The 22,038-nt window shown below is 49.2% G+C and overlaps 1 protein-coding gene across 4 annotated transcripts in view; it reads right to left on the bottom strand.

Annotated features, from left to right (window-relative positions):
- The window catches only part of OGFR (opioid growth factor receptor), a 227,014-nt gene that overhangs the window by 170,901 nt on the left and 34,075 nt on the right, over positions 1-22,038 (bottom strand). For 2 of the 4 annotated variants that reach the window (XM_069650773.1, XM_069650776.1), the window contains exons 2-3: positions 2,214-2,318; positions 1,274-1,318 (exon numbers count right to left, since the gene is read on the bottom strand). In XM_069650773.1, the coding sequence (XP_069506874.1) occupies positions 1,274-1,318; positions 2,214-2,318 (150 nt within the window). The remainder of the gene's footprint in view (positions 1-1,273; positions 1,319-2,213; positions 2,319-22,038) is intronic. The other 2 variants (XM_069650775.1, XM_069650774.1) reach the window with 1 other exon arrangement.

A 22,038-nucleotide genomic window follows, 5' to 3' on the forward strand; every position in this document is an offset into this window, starting at 1 on the left:
CATTAGCTCCTAATGTAAACAAACAGAGAAGTTGTTCACACAGGGGTCTTGTGTACACAATGTAATCTTAGTGTAAAGAGTTCAACCCTGTACACATGCTTCAGAGAGCCTCCACAAGAAGCGATCTAGAGAGAACATGTTTCATGCAAACCAAGAAATGCATGCAGAACATAACTATACAATCACACCCCAAGTGCTGAGGGAGATGCAGGGACTGGGAGCGACAGTAGTGTTAGGATAGGTGACCACACTGTTGAAGTGGGTCCACAGGCTGTATGGAGCTTTTATTTCAGGGTTATTTTGAAGGCATTCAGGAGAGCTGTTCTTCATCAGAAAACCACCAGAAATAAATCTTGCCACAGTTCATGGCGAGGCAGCAAAGGGAGGGTGCTATTGTAGATGGACTGAGCAAGGCAGAGAGACGTATTGGTGTGTATTGGTTTAAATAAGAGGAGTTTATAAAGGACTTTGTTATGAAACCGTGGGAGAACCTGCTTGCAACTGATGAATCAAGCAAGGGTGAAAAGAAATGGCGTTTCAAAGATTAACACTTCCACTAGGTGTAGGAGTCAGTATTTTGGGTGACCTCTGAGTAAGGAGCTGCAGTAGACAAGTTTGCTTAATTGAGTGGGCCTTGAAGAAGGGGAAAGTGAGGTGGTGCTGGGTATTCTGCAGATAATGAGGGTGGGAAACCAGGGCAGTGATGGATACGAAAACACAGATTGGCATGCAGTTATACATTTGTACACCACAGTTGAATGTGAATGGTGAGGAAAGATGATATGGGGGACAGAATTCATGTGGGTGAGCCATCCAAGAGGTAATGTAGATGATTTGGTTTTGTGCATGGGTTTCATTTAGGACATTACAAAGCCATGCAACAGTAAATAGATTGGAGCCCTGTTCTTGATGTTTGGGGAGCAAGATGGACATTAGAAGATTTGGATGCTATTATTGAACATGTGGTAAAAAAATGTTTTAAAAAGTATGAGGAGATTACAAGATTACTTCACCAAGGGAGGTAGCATCACAGTCAAAGAGGAGGGGTCAATAAGCTAGTTCTAGGGGACAACCATGGACATCGAAGCCCTCGGGTAATGGGGACTCATGGGCACCCTCCCTTAAATACAGGGAGACACTATCTTTGAGAGCATGTCTTCTGCATCCTGAATGAGAGAGACATAGCCATAGTGGATAGATGAGCTACAATCTGATAAAATAAAACGTAAAGATAGGCAATCGACTTTAGAAAATGAACACAAACCAGCCTTACCTCATGCATGCGAAGGGAATTTTTCTTGCCCGATGTGTTTTTCCCCTTAAAAAAAAAAAAAAAAAGCACACGATTAGATTCAACTAGAACTCAATTATGTATTCTTTTTGGAAGCTCTGCCGATTCACAGGAAAACATTGCCACAAAGAATCAATGATTGGACAGGCCTCCTTACAAGTCAACCTAAGACTGTTTGTATACACTTCTCCAGCTGTAGTGGAAGCATTCGAATCAAGGTCTTATGATGTTGCTTTGGAAGAGCTAGTTCTGCATATGCTTCCTTGGGTAGAGGGGGGTTATCCGAAATCCTAAATGACTGGTTGTAAGCGTTTCACCTGTACAACTAAAGAAAAGGACACTCTCCTTTTGCTAGAAGTCAGTTACAACAGGTGGGGTTCATGAAAGTTTGGGTCTGCTGATATTCAGTGAGAAGGAATGCAATTCTCCACCTCTGCAAACAAATCTCCTGGACACTGAATAATGAAAACCCTTGGGAATTTACAAGGTAATGTACAGCACACTTTCCTTTAATAGACAACCAAAGCTGGCCTCCACCCACAGCTGAGGCCCACTCTTGCTCGCTGGTACACCCTCTAAAACAGTGAGTTAACTTAGAAGGAGCATCATGCTCAAACACTTTTTGGTTAAATGGGCTGCTTGATACGAGCCGAATTAAAGCTTTCCCAACATCGATTCACCATCTATAAGGGAATTCACCAGACATTACAGACCAGCTCAAACTTTCACTCCAGGCAGATCACAGCGGAACCCGTGAGGGGCAAATCAGAGAAGAATGTTCAGCGGTCCCCTCAGTGAGCACAGCATCAATGAATCACCTGGAGTAGTGACCAAGAAGAGGGGGAAAGAAGCAGGGGTGGAGGAGTCGAGGGAGGCTTGGTACAGAGCTGCACCAAAGAAAGGTGCCCCCTTTCCCACATACCTCATTCTTCCTTCCAGTGAATAATAACAAGGTCCACTGAATCCAGGTGAAGGCCTTCATTAGGCAAGCGAAAAGGAAGGAAGGCAGATTCCAACTGACAATCCACTATAAACAAATAGAATGAAAATGAGAACATAAAATTCAGGTTAAATCTGGGAATCTCCCACACGCATGTTAGGTAGGAATTGGTGCAGTCACACTGTGTGAGACTACACAACACTTATCTGCTCGGTATTAGGTAACCCACCTTTGGTATAGGTACGTACTACACAAGTTGGTAGTGCGACTGAGCAGCCAGGCCCATCTCAAGAGGGGTAAATCTGAGCTGTAGAGCTTTACAAATGAAATCCGTAAATACAAGTAGCCAAGTAACACTTATACTCAAGGTTTCTGTTATAAATAGTTATTTATTTAACTAACATGAATTTTTAAATAAGCATTATTTAAAAAGGCAATTTGTTTAACAATGTAAATATACTTTAAATACTGGCATATATATCACACTAGTTATACTTTGCAGATTCTGAGGTTGCAGAAAGGAAAGGTTAGGGAAGCAAAAAGGGTGGACAGTTTCTCAGTATATGTGAGGACAACTAAATTTTCCAATGAAATCTAGATGAGCCTTTCCCAGCAGTAACAGTATACACTACGCTGACACCTATGAAGGACAAACTGTATCAAAGTCAGAGTCTTCACGGAGCCAGGACAGCCAAAGTCAATTGGGACACAGTCTATGGATCTGTTGGACTTCTTAGTTCAAAATCTTGCAAAGTTAGAGAGTTTGTAAAAAATCACTTGTAGGGTCACAAGCTGTTAAGCCTGTGAGAAGAGAGTCGAGATCAACTCTACAATGTAAGCCAATGCAATTCCCAACTAAGAAGAGCACATCAAAATATGGCAATAAGGCAAATACCCCAAGTCTACACAGTTCCTCTGGTTTGAGGAAGAGTGGTCCAGCTGGATTCTGTCTTGCTTCAGCGATGCAGACCCTTGTTCCCGAGCCTCAGCCGTGGAGACAAGAAGGAGGACAGCTGGGGGGGGTGGGGGGGTTCGGTTCCAGCGGCAGTACTTGGGAGGTCATCGGCAGCTACGTGCTCTTTTCGTTTCAGCTGCACTTTGCCGGTTCAGTGCTTAGCAAACAGCACTGTGGCTGATCTTGGATACCGGTTGGTCTCTTGCTCCCTCGGTTCTGCACTATGGTGAGGGGACTCTGGATCTGGAGGTCCTGCTTCGGGATGCTGCTTAGGAGTCTCTTGGAGCTTCTATGAGGATTCGTTCCACGTCAGACGTTGCACTCAACCACAGGCATTGCGTTCTCCTAGCATGAAGAAGCACAGCCAGTCGGGGAGGGTGGCTCAGTGGAGTTCGTCTCAGGGTTAGTTGGTCCCAGTAACCCAAGGGGAGAAGTCGTTCCGTCCGGAGCTTCTCTGTCGAGGTGAAAAAGGAGTTCAGCGCAGCAGGGCTTCGCGGGGCAATTCAAGGGTCCAGGAGGTTGCATCAAGCTTCATTCACAGTTTCTTCGTCGGGTGTTTTTCCAAGTGGTCGACTCTGCCTCTAGTCCCAAAACCCTCGCCTTTTAAGCAGGTTTCTTCCATTCATGCACAGCCTAGGCTGTCAATCACACAGCAGGGTAGCTGCCCTGAAGGGACATCCAGCCAGCCAATCAGGAGTAGTTGCATTCAGGCATTCCTAGAGACAAAAGGGCTGGGGAGTTTCGGACCCTCCCTCACATCCTGTCCTTCGAGACACACTGAAGCCCACCAAAGGCAAGACAAACAAAGGGCTCAAACCTGTCTCAACGCACAGAGTAAAACCAAAGGAATACCTCACAAATAGAAAATGGAGAAAAAAGAAGACAGGGGCCATTTTGACAAAATGGTCACCCATTGGTACTGTACTGCAGCGGAGGGTTCAGCCTGCGGTAGAAAAGCACAAGGATAGGAACATTAAACCAGTGCCACCAGCCATTTAAAGTAGTGAGGGTAACAATACATGGTACACGAGAAAGAAGGATAAGGGGCTACTAAGTAACCCCCCAGCACTCCACATAAGAGGGTGGTGTGCTGGACCTACAAAGAGAAAAGGTAATTAAAGCCAATTTCACTTTAATATTCTTTGGAACTGTAGTTCACACAAAAAAAAGTAGTTAAACCGTATGGGGAATTTAAAAGGATTTCTCTGTGACACTGCACTGAAGGTGCTGTGTGTCACTATACAAAAAGCAGATGCCTGTGGAGTTTGTCAGACTCCACAAGCAGTGAAAACACAGAAATCCAAATCAGGTAAACAAAAACACGAGAGAGTGAGAAAAAGGTTGCTCTCACTCCAGTCGTAAATCCAGCAAAAGAGTTGGGGGTCTCTAAGGTTGAAGGGAATTAGCACAGAAATGATAATTCTCCCCAACATCGTTGGATTAACTCTGGATTCGGTGTTAGAAGAACAGCTGGGTGAATATGAAGGAGCGTGAACGAATGGACCACTGTTCCAGAAGGAGACTTGGTTTGGGGAAAACACTTTTGGGCCAAGGATCTCTTCCCATGAGGTTCATGGACATTATTCACCACTTACTTTACAGGCAGCATGACGCCTCAAGTTGCATTGGAGACTCTCGACTGACAGAGGAAGGTCATGCCATCATAACTGGTGGAATTGCTAAATACCAAAGACTAGAGATAAACATTCGCCCTCCCAGTGTAGAGACATAGCAGTGCAGTGACAAATGGGACACCCTTTAAAAAACAAAACCTTGTTCACAAGTGTATTTGTGGGGAAAGCCACATAATCCACAAAAATGCTGCCTGAGATTAAAAGATGTAATGTTGGGTTTGCCAAGATATGAGAAATAAATTACCTGTATCTGGTGTATCAAACACTGATCTGGAACTCTCTCTCGCTCTCTCTCTCTCTCTCTCTCTCCCCCCACCCCTTTCTGCAGTTCTCTCTCCCTCCCATTGTGTTTTTCTCTCAAGCTTTCTTTATCGCTCTCAAGCCCCCTTTCTTTCAATCTCTCCGTCAGTCTCAGTGTCTGCCTCCCACATTGTCTGGCTCTGCCCACTCCCCCCCACAGTCTTCGGCCTCCCTCAGTCTCAGGGTCTACCTCCCTCAGTCTCGGTCTCTCTCCATTTCTCATTGTTTGTCTTTCTCGTTCGTTGTGTCTCTCTTGCCGTGTGTGCCCCTCTTCGCTGTGTGTGTCTCTCTCATTGTATGAGAGTCATGCCATCAGGTGTGCTTTTGCTAGAGTCACCCCTTCCGGTGCCGACAGTCATGTGACCAAAGGAAAAACACCAATATATTGTGGGCAGAGGCTGGGTTCTTTTGCAAAAACAGCTTTAAAAAAAATAAAACATTAAGTATTTTAAATTGTTCCAACATTGTAAACTGATTCTTTTTAAAATATTAATTTCTTATTTTTACTTGCAGTGTATATTTTACTCATAATATGAACATTATACCTCCCTTACATAGTAGACCATATTTTGAAAACCTAGAACAAGTATGTATAATTGTTTCTGATAGACTTATCATTCCAAGATGGAAAGTCTGTACACTCCTATTGTATTCGTTTGAAATACCCCTATGAGAAACACGAAAAGGAACAATAGCTCAAACGAGGGTCCTTGACTGCTTTACATAAAACCAAAGAGCATTTTGGGAACATAAGAATGACCAAAAATATTTTTATTTGACAAATAGGTCTGTGATATAAGTAGTACATGCTTGAATCACTAAGTACATAAAGCAACAATGGACTTGTTCCTCGTTCCTCATTTCATTTTTCACAGCACTCACCCTAACATAAAATCTTTTTAACATTCAAATATACCAACTTGTACAGCCTCAGGATTAGATTGTGGTGTTAAAATGGCTGCAACAATAGGCGCTCCACTAGGGATCAAAGCCTTTAACATTTCCACACCAAATTTTAGCTAGGTTTCAGAGGAAAGATGGCTGAGCACACATTCATATCCCAACTGCACAGATATCCTAAGAGAATTACTTATAGAGGATTGTCGAGTTGACCTGGTATTTGGAAACAATATAGCAATTGGCTGGGGGCGTGGCTAGGCGGCCATGTGGTAGGAAGCAGCACCTCGGAGCTCCCGCATGATCCTGAACATGGATCTGGAAATCTGGCTCAGACAGACAATGGAAACACTGCAAACTACTCATTGGGGGTTTTCGGAAGGTCCACAGAACAATAACCACGAACCCGGCGAAGAAACGAGGTGCAGAAGGGACTGGAAATGGATCCCACACAGCAGCCCCGCAGAGGGACAAAATGGCGGGCCCAAGTAGCTGAGGCCGCAGTGGAGAGCGAAGCCTGACGGAAAGTGGAAGGAGCGGGTGAAAAAAAATGGAGACAGAGTAGGTCCACGGGTCCCCGTGGGACCGGGATGAAGACCGGACCGCGACAAGAAGCAGCTCCAGTGGGCGGGAGCGAGGTGCCCGAGAGGACGCACCGCCGCAGTAAACCATCAAAAGTGCAGCACGGCGTGAGAGGAGGCGGTGGAGAGACCAAAGAGCGAGCAGAGGGGCCCGGGAAGGAACGCTGGACCCCACTCCCCGCCTACCCGCTCTGCAACTCGAGGCTCATACAGAGCAGCAAAGAGGAGTCACTGCGCCCAGCATCCTGAGGGAGCGAGGGCCAGGCGAAAGTAGGGCCCGCAAGCAAACCCAGGCTGACATCTAGATGCCCGGCACCCCGAGCCACAAGAAGGACCAGACCGATGGACACAGCAGCTCAGGCACTGTTCAGAAAGAGGGGCTGCATGAAGGGCCGGTGAGGTCACCCAGGCGCGAACGACCAACACCAAGTGAAGAGAGGGAGGCCGCGCAAGGCGGAAGAGGGGCCCGGAGCTGAACCGTGGCGCACTGGGCGCAGACATAGGCGAAAGAGCAACGATCATCAATGACACCGCCGGTGGGCGAGAAGGTGAAATCCCGGGCGGGAGGGGATCCGAGGCCCCCAGCAGCGGCAGTAGATGAAGCCAGTGACAGTGGAGGGTGGCACATGCTGGGTCGGCTCGCCTGCATGATACGCTCTCAACACGGGAGAGCGCGAGCACTTGACCCATTGCATCGGAAGGCAGACCATAACGAGGGACTTTCCCGGACTGCAGGGTGGGAGAGGGGTGCAAGAGGGGTGAACCGCTGCACCGCTATAACCCCCACGAGCACACGGCAACAGACAGCTGTCTGCAGCCACAACCTATGCATGAAGCAGACGGTCAAGAGGCCGACATCCAACGGAGGGGTGAAGCGCTTTCAGTTGGGTTGGCAATAGGACAGCCCCCAGCACCGTCAGGAGACACAAGGGGGAGAAGAAAGCAGCTAAAGAAGGGGGATTCCCAGACACAGCGGCATATTGACATTACCCTGAGAAGCTACTACTAGCAGAGACAAACGCCCACATTGTCTGCTGGATATAGATCAGCCAGCACTTGCTTGTCGCATACCCCAGATGTGGGAGGGCACAATCCACTGAAGAATAACAATGGCACTGCAAGTTGAGGAGACATACCTACCTGGGCCGGCCAAGGAGCACACCACTGCGACTCGCAGGGCTCAACCGCTCGAGCCATATCAACAGTAGGTGAGAATCAAAGCCCAGGACGAAGGAGTGAGGAAGGAGTGTCTTTCAGGCCCATCGCGAAGACCCACACGAAGTCCTCGTTGGAAAGGGTGGGGGAGGGGCTGGTGGCCATCGTGGATACGGACACGACCTCTGAAGAGGAGCTCATCCAAGTCATGGAGGAGGCCCAGCCCATCGGGAAAGATCCCGACGAGGGCGACGTTGTCGCAGACAAGGCTCCTCAAAAGCCCTCGCTCCTGTCGTTTCCGGCGCCGCAGGACACCTCGGCGGCCATTTTGTCAGCCATCCAGTCCTCATGCTCGGAGATAAGGACTAGGTTGCCCCTTCCCCCGACGGAGGTACCTGAGCCAGACCCGACGGGGGAACCGGAGCCAGGACCTTCGGAGAGCCCACCACTTAAGAGGAGGAGGACGCATCCTAGGCCTCCTCTCCCGCCTCTGCGGCCTTCTCTGTCTTCCCCCCGGTCCACTACCCACGGGGATGATACAGGCATGGACACGACTACGACGGGTACGGATGACGACGGAGGCGATGACGGGACATGTCCCCCGTCGTCCCCTGCCCGGGTGTCCCCACCCGACGAGATTGGATCCTTCCATGCTATGATATGAGAAAAGAAGAAGGAAGGGTTCCTTTACCAACGGCGCAAGGCTAAAAGAAAGACGGTCCTCGCCGTACCGCTTCTTGATGACATCTGGGATGAGGGTCTCGCCCTCCTCAAGAACCCTGCCACGGCTCCTGCGAAGAGGGACCGGTACGAGAAGAAGTACTGGGTCTCCGACGCTGCCGCCCTTGTGCCTTAGGGCGCAACCTACCCCGGATTCGGTCATTTCAGCGGCGGCCAAGAAGAAAGCGGGGGGCGGCATCGGCCTCGACTTCAACCTCCCCGCCGGACGGCGAGGGTAGGAAGCTGGATGCGATGGGACGACGGGTCATCTCATCTGCAGCGACGACCATCAAGGCGGCCAACGCCCTGGCCATCGTAGCCCGCTACGACAGGGAGTTGTGGTTCAAGATCGCCCCTCTGTTGGACTTCCTTCCGGACGCCAAGAGGGCTGAGGCCCTGGAAATCTTACAGGAAGGTGAGATTGCCTCGGACCACGCCATTACGGTGGCTACGGACATCGCCGACACCGGTTTCCGTCAGTTGGGCAACAGCGTTTGCCTGAGACGACGAGGATGGCTCAAGGCGACAGATTTCCGCCAGGACGTACAGATCAAGGTTTTGGACATGCCCTTCGATGGGAACAACCTTTTTGGCAAGGCGGTTGATGAGTCCCTTCAGGCGATCAAGACGGACATGGAGACGGCCCATTCACTGGGTGTGCTCCAGCAGCGACGGCCATCCTTTCGGAGCTCCGGAGGCAGACAGGGTGCCTCCAAGGGAGCCGGCAGCAACTCCCTACGTACCGTCAAGCGGCAAGATCTTCGTCGCAGAAGGCCTACAGGGGATGCGGCAACTCAGGTGGATCCCGCCGTCGTCGCCAAGGTGGTCAAGGAGGCAAAGCGGCCTCCAAGCAAGATTGAACCGACCGTCGGGTCGGGCCCCCGCCGAAGCACCCCGGTGAGAGGCCGGCTAACTAAGTTTGTCGGCATGTGGGAGTCCATCTCCACCGACCGTTGGGTGCTGGACGCCCTGGCCCTGAGCACGCCCTCGAGTTCCAGAAGAAGTGCCCCCGCATTACTCCCGTGGCCAGGAAGGAAAATCACGTCCTCAACTGCTGTTGGAAGTAAGGGCGATGCTCAGGAAAGGTGCCATCGAGCTCGTTCCAAAGAGGCTTCGGGGCTCCAGAGTTTACTCAAGATACTTCCTCGTAAAGAAGAAGACAGGAGGATGGCGTCCCATCCTGGACCTGCGACGACTGAACAAATACATCAAGGCACAGAAGGCTCAGAAGATCTGGATGGTCACCCTCCAGCACGTGCTGGGACAGCTGGAGGAGGGTGATTTCCTGTCGTCGTTGGACTTGGAGGATGCATACTTCCACATCCCTATTCTAAAGAGACACCGAAAGTTCAAGGCCCTCCCGTTAGGATTAAAATTGGTGCCCAGGTGGCGGCGCGCCTGCGCCTGCAGCGGATCCACGTCTACCCTTACCTGGACGACTGGCTCATACAGGCAAGGACAAGGGAGCTCGCCATGGAACACACTGCCAAGACCGTCCAGCTGCTCACGGACCTGGGGTTCTCCATCAACTTTCCAAAATCCCACCTGGTCCCGTCGCAAGTCGCACTGTTTCTGGGAGCACAGCTCGACACAGTGGCGCGGCGGGCCTCTCCATCGGAGGAAAGGATAAGGACCATCCTGGGAAAGGTGCAACGTCTGCTAGCCACGGACGTGGCCAGAGTGAGGTCTATCAAGTCCCTCCTCGGAATGATGTCCTCCTGCATTTATCTGGTGCGCCACTGCAGACTTCGGATGCGGCCCTTGCAAGAATTCCTCGACGCCCACTGGATCCAGACGACGGGCAGCTTCGAGGACAGGATCCTGCTAGACGATGCGTTCCGTCAGGCAATATGATGGTGGGGTGTCTGCTCTCATCTTACGGTGGGAACAGGTTTCCTAGCCCCGGCCCACCAGGTGACCGTAACGACGGATGCCTCCCTGGAAGGTTGGGGAGCGCACACCGGGGGTCTCCACGCGAGAGGCCTTTGGCTCCCAGAGGAGAAGACTCTCCACATCAACATCTTGGAGCTCCGTGCAGTGTTCTCGGCCCTCAGGTCCTTCCTTCCGTCCCTCAAGGGCAAGGTGGTGAGGATCTTCACTGACAACACCACCACAATGTTTTACATTCGGAAGCAGGGCGGAACCAGATCCCCTGCCCTCTCTAAGGAAGCCCAGGATCTGTGGCATTGGGCCGTCGCCCAAGGGATGTTTCTGGTACCCTTTCATCTGGCAGGGATAAAAAACCCCATCGCCGACTCACTCAGCAGAGAGCTGCGCTCGTGCCACGAGTGGGAACTGCGCCAGGATCAAGTGGACCGACTCTTCCGACAAGGGGGCGAACCCCAGATCGATCTCTCCGCGACAGCGGCGAACTTCAAGTGCCGGAGGTTCGCCAGCAGGTTTCCCCAACCGAGGAGCATGGGCGATGCTTTCTCGTTCCCCTGGGACGGCCTGTTCCTTTATGCATTCCCGCCGTTGCCGTTGCTACTCCGGCTCGTCAACCAGCTCAAGAGGTCCCGGTGCAGGATGATCCTCATCGCACCGACGTGGCCGAGGCAGAGCTGGTTCCCGGACCTTCTGGACTTGTCAGCGTCCACACCAGTCAAGCTGCCGACGGACGCGGATCTTCTCTCCAGAGAAGGAGGCGCCATTCTTCATCACGAACCAGAGTCGCTGAACTTGCAGGCCTGGCTCCTGCAGCACTAGAGTTTGGAGGATACGACATCCCGGCCGACTGCAGAGAGGTTCTTGCGAAGGCCAGGGCATCCTTAACTCTCAAGTGCTACGGACACAAATGGAAGAGGTTCTCTGTCTGGTGCCGTGCACAGAAGATTAACCCTCTGCGGATTACGGCCCCTCAAGTATTGCCGTACCTATTGTCTTTGGCCAAGGCTGGCCTATCTCACGCGTCCATCAAGGTACATCTGGCTGCCGTCTCACGTTACACCAGAACTACAGGACGGGCGTCCTTGTGGTCTCATCGACTGGTGAAGGAATTTATGAAAGGACTGTTCCGATCATTCCCGCCGGTGAAGGCCCCTGCCCCGGCTTGGGAGCTCAACGTGGTGCTGACTAGGCTCATGGAGACCCCATTCGAGCCTATGTATTCAGTGCCGTTGAAGTTTCTGTCGTGGAAGACAGCATTCCTCGTGGCCATCACCTCTGCACGACGAGTGGGAGAGATCCAGGCCCTGTCTTGCAAGCCTCCATACTTGATTTTTCACGACACAAGGGTGGTGCTGAGGACGCACCCCTCCTTCATGCCCAAGGTGCCGTTGGACTTCCACCTCAACGAGCCCTTGGTGTTGCCAGTTTTCTTCCCGTCGCCTTCGTCGCCGACTGAGAGGACTGTGCACTTGCTGGATGTAGCTAGAGCGCTGAAGTTCTACGTGGACCGCACAAAGAGTTTTCGGAAGACATCACAGCTGTTTGTGAACTTCGGATCTGTGAATCAAGGGAAGGCTCTCTCGAAGACTTCCATTTCCAGATGGCTCTCCGGCTGCATCATGCACTGTCACCGGTTGGCAAACCGACCGTTGCCAGGCCGTCCGAGGGCCCATTTGACCAGAGCGATCGCTGCTACTACGGCGTTCCTGTCTGGTGTGCCCCTGCTCGACATCTGCATGGCTGCTACGTGGAGGTCGACGCACACCTTCACGAGATTCTACTGCGCCGACCGGGATTCCAGGGAGGAGTCCAGAGTAGACCAGGCAGTGCTGCGCAACCTGTTCGCCTAAGGTGAGCCTGGTGAGGAGGTAAGAGTTGCTTAATGTGGAGTTGTTGTATTGCTTGATATTGAGCCTTTTGCCACCTCCCGTGGTTGTGCATGTGTATACTGCTATGTATTCTTATATTCATGAGCATGTGAATACATGCCAGACCCCATGCTGGAGAAGGAACAAGTTACTTACCTGTAACTGTTGTTCTCCAGCATGGGTCTGGCATGGATTCACATGCGAACCCTCCCACCTACCCCTCTGCGGCTCTTCACTTGGTCATACTGCCACTTCACGTGCTACCAAATCTGAGGATGGCTGCCAGGGGATGGGGGTTAGGGAGAGGGCAGTCATTGGCTGGGGGCAGTATGACCCAGAGACCAGTGATTGGTTACTACTGAGAAAGACAGATCAGAAACGAAACTGATACTGATACTGATTTTTTCTATACCGAGGACTCCCGGCCTGACGACGGGGAATATTCATGAGCATGTGAATCCATGCCAGACCCCATGCTGGAGAAATTGGCATTCTCAAGGGAGGGAGGGGTGATAATAAGGAACGCTTCCAGAATAAATTATCTATCCGGACTACATGGCACTGGTGCAAAAGGGCACAATTTTGGCCGACCATGGAGCGCCTCAGGGCCGCCAATGTGAGATTTATGTTGTTGTACCCTGCTAAATTGAAGGTACTACATAACGGCAGGTCACACCTCTTCGTGACCACGGCTGATGCCCAGTGGATGGACCAGCAGGGGATCCCACTACTGAGAGCCGGGAACGAGCAGAACAACAGGAATGTTCCCCAATGAGGCACAGAGCACGATCAACATGAAAAAGTCATGGACCAATGGGTAGATAAGCGGGAGCTCACACATTCTGAGGGCTGCCGCCAGACGCCACGAGTGAAACCCCAAAGAGTGACAGAACACAAGATGGCAGTTTTAAGGCACCATGCTGCAATGAGCGTACCCACAGGAAGGAGGGTGGCACAAGGAAAGCGTTGGAGTCCATGCAGGGGGGGAGGGAGGATGGGCGTTTGTTAATAGTTATAGCTAGTGTGTGGTTAGGTTGGTTGGAAGAAGGCACAAATGAAGGAGGAAGCATCATGCAACAAGGACTAGGGACGAGGCGCAAGAGCAGAGACACACCCAAATAGCAGAGGTCAGGAAAGTACATCAAGGCGGAGGATCCACACAGAAACCAAGAAGACCAGCGTCTACACGGAGGACAAGGCTCAGAACCACCCCGGGAGGAGAACTGCAAAGGATAGAACAGGAGAGCTTGGAGACACGAGACAGCATAATGGCCCATGGGAATTGATGGGCCACAGGACAAAGTAGAAAATGGGCAAGGAAGAAGCCACAATAGCCACCTGGAACATCCGGGGACTGAACGCCTATGTTAAGAGGCCAAGAGTGCATGCCTGGCTGAACAGGCCGAAAGTTAAAATTGCAATGCTGCAAGAAACGCATCTGACAGCTGGGAAACAATCCAAAGTAGCCAAGAAATGGGGTGGACAAATGTACAGCTCAATGTATTCTAATTACGCCAGGGGAGTGCTAATGTGGGTAGCTCCAGGAGTCCCCTTCTAGCTCATAAAACAAGAGACAGATTTGGAGGGCAGAATGGTGATCGTACCTGGAATGTTGGAAAACAAACAAGTGTGCCTGATAAACACCTACAAACCCAACCACGACACGACAGAGTTCTTCAAGAAAATAACACCTAGGCTGGCCACATACAGGGAGGCGTCGTTCAAATGGGCAGGAGACTTCAACTGCACACTGAATACACTGCTGGACAGATCATACACTAAACACAGAAAGCCAGCACCGCCGGCTAGGGCCCTGCAGAAGATCCTGGATCAGCTGGAGGAAGGTACACGCAGACACCAGGGGATACACACACTACAGTGCCCCACATGGAACATATACACAAATAGACTATTTACTCACGGGCAGGGAGAGACTGCAGGAATTCACTGGGATAACAATCAAAGCACAAATGTTATCCGACCATGCCCCACTAGTAGCATCATGGGCTTACACATACAGGGGGGCACCATACCCACTTGGTGATTGAGGACAGATGCATTAATGGACAGGGAATTCCAAGAACATATCCAAGACATGATAGATTACTTTCAAACACAATGAGGGTAGTGTGGACAGCACGGGAACGGTCTTGGAAGCCTTTAAAGTGGTGTTTAGGGGAGCAGCAATAGGGAAGACCAGAGGACTCAGGGGAGGCATTCTGGCAGAGCTGGGGGAAATAGAAAGAGCAGAAACACAGGTGGGCATAACTGGGGAGGGACCAGGGGAACTCACATCACTGAGGTTGAAGTGCATTGCCATTTGGGAGAAACTGGGGAGATTAGACTATGGCAGAGGTCGCCAAACGGTCGATCGCGGGCGACTAGTAGCTCGCCTGAGCCTCTTCCATAGCCCACGCTGGAAATACTGAAAAAGAAACACTTTAAGTAAAATATTTCAATGCTGTGTTTTTGCGGTTATTTTCCTCGATCAGGATCCGAACCCTGGACGTCCCAATTGCAGGCGGGGAGCTTGACTGCTGTGCCACATGGAGCTGCTTGTAAATTTCCTGATAGATGTCAGTATCACATTCTGCTTCTGCAGGCCGCCTGCAGTACCAGAGTTGGCCTTGTGCGCCCCCGACACTGTCTTGCTTAAGCAAGCTGCTCTTGTTTGCCAGAGATGTCAGAGGGGTTGGGGCAGGATCAGGATCATTGTGACCATGCAATGAAAATATCACAGTAGCACTGCTGCTCTCCTGCAAATGTTCAAAATAATATTTTTAAAATGGTGCAATTCCTTTCATGTGGCTTCTTTCCAAACTCCACACTGTACATTTCCACTTTAAATCACTTCCATGACACAGGTACACCCACGTTTAGTACATTAAGCGATCCATAGACACGCTGTACAGTAGACGCCTACCAGGGTAGCTCAGAAGGTTGACAGACCGATGCTGAGATGTTACATATTCAAAACTAAATGCGGTATCATATCATAACAAAAATAAATATAGCAATTGGCTTTCATTGGGCTTGGCCAAGTTAGTTGTCAGTTTGTGTGGCACCACAATCCGGTCACATGCTTCTCTGGGATGAGCTGTTGGTACCACCAACCCACTCATCATCGCCCATACCCCCCCTCCCCCCACAGAAGTACACATTGTCAAAGGATAATGATAGCTACTCTGGCACCTTTAGGAACATTGAGGAGCAGCAACATCAGAGCTGGCAGCACTGGTATGCTTGGCTCCACTAGCAGAACTGCTGACCTCAGGGTCAGCCCGCAGCTCTAAGAACAAGCAGGAGGTTGGTACTCCAATAGGGCAGGTGTGGTTCTCAATGCTGCACTTCAGTTCCATCAGGGCCTAGAGAACGATTCTCAAGTTCCCCATTCGAAACTGCCACACTTGATCCTCATTCCACGAGAGACAGGCTGGAAGAGAAGAAGAAACTGGAGCAGAGCCCCTAGAGCATGTCCAGAGCAGGAGGCAGAAGGCAGAAGGCCGGAGGAGAGCGACGCAGACGGTTGGAGTAACGAGAAGACAGGATGCTGCAGGGAGAGCCAAGGAGGCTAAGTAAAGGGACACCCTGGAAGTGGGGGTGGTCAAGAATCCTAGTGTGCTGGAAGGAGCAAGATCCAGAAGACTAGAGAGAAAAAGGTCAAGGATGTTAGGAGGGGGCGGACACAGGGGGCCAGAAGGATGCAGTACCAGAGGAGTGGTACCCAAAAGGAGCGCATTAAAGAAGGATAGTAGGGAACTGGATAACCTGAACTGCTCTAGAAGAGGTGTTTAAAGGGGGCAAAGGAGATGCCCAAAAGGGGTGTAGAATGAGGGGAGGAGAATAGATAGCTGGTGCAAGAATATAGCGAAGACAGATAGGTTAGGAAAGAACAGAAAAAGAAAAAAAGTGAAGCAGAGGGGTATTAGAAGTGCTGAACGAGGTGGAAAAGTGGCAGACTTCTGGAAGCTTCAAGAGTTGTCAGAAAGAAGTGAGCGGGAAATCTTGGGCAACCTCCAGGAACAAGCAGTATGAAGTGAAGGACTAGGGGAGGAGAGTACAGGAAGGTTTAGAGGGCAATTTCGGTGAGGAGACGTTAGTAGACAAGAAAACAAATAGCTACATTTCTAGGGGTAGCCCTAACAAAGAAACACACTTAGTAGGAGTGAAACATAAGGCGAGACCCCAGGGCAAAGAGAGGAATTGAAGCTGGATGAGCAGAACCATGACAGAGAGGAAGGACGTGGGGAACTTAGCGAGAACCCTCTGCTAGCGTTCGGGCAAGCTCATGTCTGGCCTATTTATCGATCGTTTTCCTCTGTGTGACAGTCCCAACAAACCACTTGATCTTTAGTTGCACCTGCACATAAGTGCTAGTGCCTACTGATCTCACAGACAATTAGGAGGGACTTTAAGAAATAAACAACAAATGTTACATGGCTCAGACGAAGGTAGTCTGGGATCTCAGCGGTCATGTTATGTTATGTTAATTGGCATTTATATAGCGCTCTATATATCATTGGTATGACCTCAAAGCGATGGTAGGTTGAACGCCCTTGGGAACCGTAGTTCTGGTCAATAGAGAGAGAGAGATAGTGTAATAGGGTGCATGGGTGCACCAGATATGTGTGCAGCTGATGTAATTAAGGGTGTTAGCTGCATCCTAGCGTTAGGTGTGGTGCTGGAGATATCAGTTGGATGTGTGCAGTCTGGTGGGTCAACACCCAGACTGGGCTCTAGCTGTGTTAGGGCTGAAGGACGCATATGTGAGCGACTAGGCCGGAATGAGCTCAGCTAGCTGCATTTTATTAGGGTGATGAGGTGTTCATAGGTAGTATTCGTATGTGAACAGCTAGTCCGAATTAATCAGGGGTATAGCTGTGTTCTAGTTGAATTATGGTGTATAGTAGAGTAAGCGTAGTGATGTGATATGATGGTTATCTTTAAAGCGCCCGAGACCAGGCATGAGAACAGGATGGCAGGGAGCATAGCGGCACACAGACACAGAGACAGGGGGCTCGGCTTACATCGACGGGGGAGGGGGATACGGATATATAGCAACAGCACGGGGAACAGGAAGGCAGGAAATATGAATGTAACAAAGGAAATATGAATGTAACATTTACATTCATATTTCTATCCAGGTGCGATTCAGGCTAATGTTTACAGCTCCACCCAAGTGTGGGATGTGCCAACATTTGCATTTCTATCTAGAAGCTACTCAAGCTAATGGTCACAATCCTGTTCGGGTCTGTTCCAGGCTAATGTCCACAGCTCTAACTGGGTATGCCATGAATTCCATCCACTCAATCCTTTTCGTCCATTCCATCCATTACACCCACTTCATCCATTCCATCCCTCCACACAATCCATCTATTCCATCCATCCATCCATCCATCCATCCATTCATTCATTCCATTCATATTTGTGCTAGTACCAAAGGCAGGATCCAAAGAATTGAGATTCTGTGTGGACTATAGAGCCCTTAATGCAGTCACCACGACTGATGCCCATCCTTTACCTAGGACAGATGAGCTGGTGGACAAACTTGGTTCAGCCAAGTACCTCAGTACATTTGACCTACCCTCAGGCTATTGGCAATAGCTCCGACAGACCATGCCAAGGAGAAAACTGCATTTTCAACCCATACAGGCATCTACCAGTTTACGGTTATGCCTTTTGGATTAACAAATGCACCTGCCACATTCCAAAGGATGGTGAATCATGTTCTGAATGGGATGGAGGACTTCAGCATGGCATACTTGGATGACTTTGCAGTGTTCAGCCGTACTTGGAAGGAATATGTTGACCATCTAGGATATGTATTGCAGGCTCTTGAGCAGGCCAATCGGACCATAAAGGCAAGTAAATGTCAAATTGGCCAGAGTAAAGAGTTTGACCTTGGACATGAGATAGGAAGAGGTGAAATAAGGCCATTGCCTAGCAAAGTACAGGCTGTACAAGACTGAGCCATCTCAACTACTCAAACCCAAGTGAAAGCCTTTCTAGGCCTCACTGGTTAATATAGGAACTTCATTGAGAACTATGGGACAATAGCTTCTCCCTTAAACGTGATCTCCTCACCCAAATTACCCAAGAAGGTCAGGTGGAATGAGGAGGACACTAAGGCATTTGAAGGACTTAAGCAATGCCTTTGTCAAGCTCCAGTCTTAAAACCTCCTGACTACAGCCAAACCTTTATTGTACAGACAGATACTTCCAATACAGGTATAGGTGCAGTTCTGAGTCAGCTGGATGAGAAAGGCAGGGAACACCCCATCTGCTTCATCAGTAGAAAACTGAAGGAACCGGAAACAAGGTGGGCAACCATAGTGTTTTGCCATTGTGAGGTCTTTGAAAAAGTTTAGACCATACTTGTATGGATCCACTTTTGTGATTCAAACAGTCCACCAACCCTTGAGATGGTTAATGCATGAAAGGGGGGGAATCCTAAATTGTTAAGATGGTCAATCAGCCTACAGGGGTTCGATTTTACCATTGAACACAGATCAGGGCGTAATCACCAAAATGATGGTCTCTCCAGAAAGCATGACCGACTGGAGTAAGGAGATTCATCTGGGGTGGATTAAATCCTCCTGTCCCTTAGTCTGGGGGGGACGAGGGTTAGGGAGAATTCTCATAAATGTGCTAATTCCCTTCACCTTAGAAACCCCCAGCTTTGCTGGATTTTGAGGACTTGATTTTTTACCTGGAGAGAGGTAAATACACTCTCCCATGTATTTTAATGTGATTTTGTATACAGTGTTTCTTTTGGTTATGGAGTCTGACAAACTCCATAGGCATCATCTTTTACATTGTGTCACAGCACCTTCAGTGGGGGGACCTACGATTGGCAGAGGTAAGCCAATACTTTGAGCCCTTCCCCAACTCTTCCACTCCCATATCATCATATTTAATGAATGAATTGTTTTAACTTGAATCAATAACCTCTGAAGAAATACAACATTATGCAAACCCTCAAATCTGGGACCTCACTCAGCACATATATGCACTTCCAAATCCTCTATTAATATACTCCAACCGCCTTGATCAAGACTTTCCACAACTAAGGACTAGTCATTGATGCCCTGGAAACAGCAAAGACAACTCCCTTGTCAAAAAGCACTCACGAGGATCAAACAGAGTTACAAATTACCACGAAACAGCAAATCTCCCAGGGCGTGGCAAAAACACTTGAAATCGTAGTGGTAGTAAACTCGCAACAGGCCAATGAAACAACTAACAAATGTCTGGGATATCTTCCCAACAGTTACAGATGAGGGGTATGTTGTCATCTTGCCCCTCCTCAGTTTAATTACGATCACAATCGAGTTGGCCAACACCTTTTAATGAACCAACTAAAAGCAGTCGCATCAGTGGCCGACAGTGCCAAAAAATAGTTTTTTCCTTCAAAGGTAGTACACACTGATTAGTCATCTTTGGGACACATGCAACTGTCACAATACCAATACCGGTTAGTAAACCCAAGGCAGATAACAGGATCTTCCTTGCGATGAGGCAACCCCTGAAACAGAATGCAATCTGGTGTGGGCAAAATAGCCTGAGCTTTTTTTGATTTTTAACAATAAAATCATGCAGCTAATTCTGTTTTTGAGAGCGAGATCTGCTATCAGATTCATAATGCTCCATACCAAAAAAGCATAATGCACACATGTACCTTGCTGGGGCCATCGCTTGGCATCCCAGCAGCTGCCCTGCAGTAGTAACAGGGCAGATTCAAAGTTACATTCATTCTGGGACACAGCAGCTGGAACACAAAGTTCCATCAGGCAGAGGTGACTTTTTAACTTGTCTGCACCTCTGGTTCAAAACATCAGTTGTGTAGCCCAGACAGCTCAACCTCTTTTAACTGTCGAAAAATGCTGTAGTTATTTACATTGTAGAAAAAGGGACAGCTACCTCTTGTTCTTTCCTATTAGATAGGCAGCACACCACCTCCAACCCAGGGACAGGGACCCCCCACAGGGATAGGGTGTTCTTCCACCTAGGGACATTGGCAGCATACACATTTTATGTAAAGATAATTAGTACCAAAATTATTTGTTTTCTGACCTCTAAACTATTCCTATATGATATAACTGATAACATGCTTAATACTTAAAGCCAACCTTTTTTCTCAAAATCAGGTGCTCCGATTGTTGTGTACAGAGACACTTCCTACACGTTCAGGTGACTTAAATAGCTAGGACCCTGTGGACATTGATTTATCACTGGTAGATTTAGAGTAATACTGAGTTTGGTGCAAAAGATAAAATGAAGGAATAAAACAAAAGTTAACAAATAAGTCTTAAAACAGGTAAGTACTTTTTAAAACCTTCCAATGTTCAGTAAATTAACTCTTTCCTGCGGAAAAGATAAAGCACAGAGTCAGAGGTAAAGGAGAGTCACTCAGGGAGCCAGGACAGCCAATGTTATGGGGCACTACAAGTCTTCTTTGCAGGTAGGTCAAAAAAGTCTTGCACAACGTTTTTAGAATGTTTGTAGAAAATAGAACACTTTAAGGGTCACAAGCTGGGAGGCTTGTGAAGGGCAAAGCTTTAGCAACTCTGCAAGGTAAACCAGACAGATCTCAACTGAGAACAAGTAAGGCTACACAAGAGGTATGTTTTCTTAGACTTTACAGTACCTCTGGTTAGAAGAAATGGTTCCAGCTGGCTTCTGTTCCTGTACAGCTCTGCAGATTCTGTTGTTCCTGTGCCTCAGTCATGGGGACAAGAGGAAGGACGTCTGGGGACTCTTGCTCTGCAATGGGATGGTCAGCGGCAGCAATGGGCAAACTTCAGTTCAGGGGTCCTTCAGCGTTTCAGCTCCTCACGTCTGACAGCAAATAGCAACACCGGTTCTCGGATAACACTTCAGACTTTCCTTGCTTCTGGAGTCCGGCACTCGGTTGAGGTGGCTCAGGCTTGGTCAGTCCTGCATCAGGGTAGTCCGGAGGATCTTCCTAGCGCTAGAGTCCGACTTAAAAGCTAAGCACACAATCTGGTGTTCCTCTCCCTGGCACTTCAGTTCCAGCAGCAGTAGAAATACAACCAGTTTTGAGAGAATGTCCAGATGGGCTTTATTTGGAGTCGACTGGTCCCACCAACTCAAAAGGGAGAAGTCGTCCTTGCAGGGTTTCTCTAGTTGCGGCAAATTTGGAGCTTCAGCACAGCAGCAGGACTTCAACGGGCAAACCAACGGTCCAAGAGTTGCAGCAGGCGTCTCTTCCAAGTTCTTCTTCGGATTCCTTCGTCCAGTGGTCGACTCTGCCTTCCAAGCCAAAAAGCCTTTGCTTTTATGCAAGTTTCTCCCATTCATTCCAGCCTAGCTGTCAATCACACAGCGGGGGGGGGGGGGGTTGTCCTTGCCGGACAGCCAGCCAGCCAATCACCTTTGAGTGCATTCCCATAACCAAGGGGATTAAGCACAGGGAGTTTCGGACACCTCCCTCACTTCCTGCCCCTGCCAGGCATGCTGGAGCCAGAGGAAGGTTTCACTCGTGAATCCCGCCAAAGACAAAACAAACAAAGAGATCAAACCTGGTTTGGCGCGCAGAGTAAATCTCAAGAAGGACCTTTCCAACATGAAATGGCAAAAAAAGAAGACCGGGCCATTTTGACAAAATGGGCACCCATGGATGCCTTACTGCAGCTGCGAACGCAGTTTGTGGTAAAAACACATAATGGTAGTAAAAAGGCCAACATAAAAATGTTACATGAGAAACTAGACAACGGTGATACCAAGTAACGCCTCTAGCACCGTATGGTAAGATAGTGTGTGCTGGGTCTACAAAGTTTACAATATATG

This window comes from Ambystoma mexicanum, chromosome 3p, assembly GCF_040938575.1.
Source record: "Ambystoma mexicanum isolate Mex_15411 chromosome 3p, UKY_AmexF1_1, whole genome shotgun sequence".
Lineage (NCBI taxonomy): Eukaryota > Metazoa > Chordata > Amphibia > Caudata > Ambystomatidae > Ambystoma > Ambystoma mexicanum.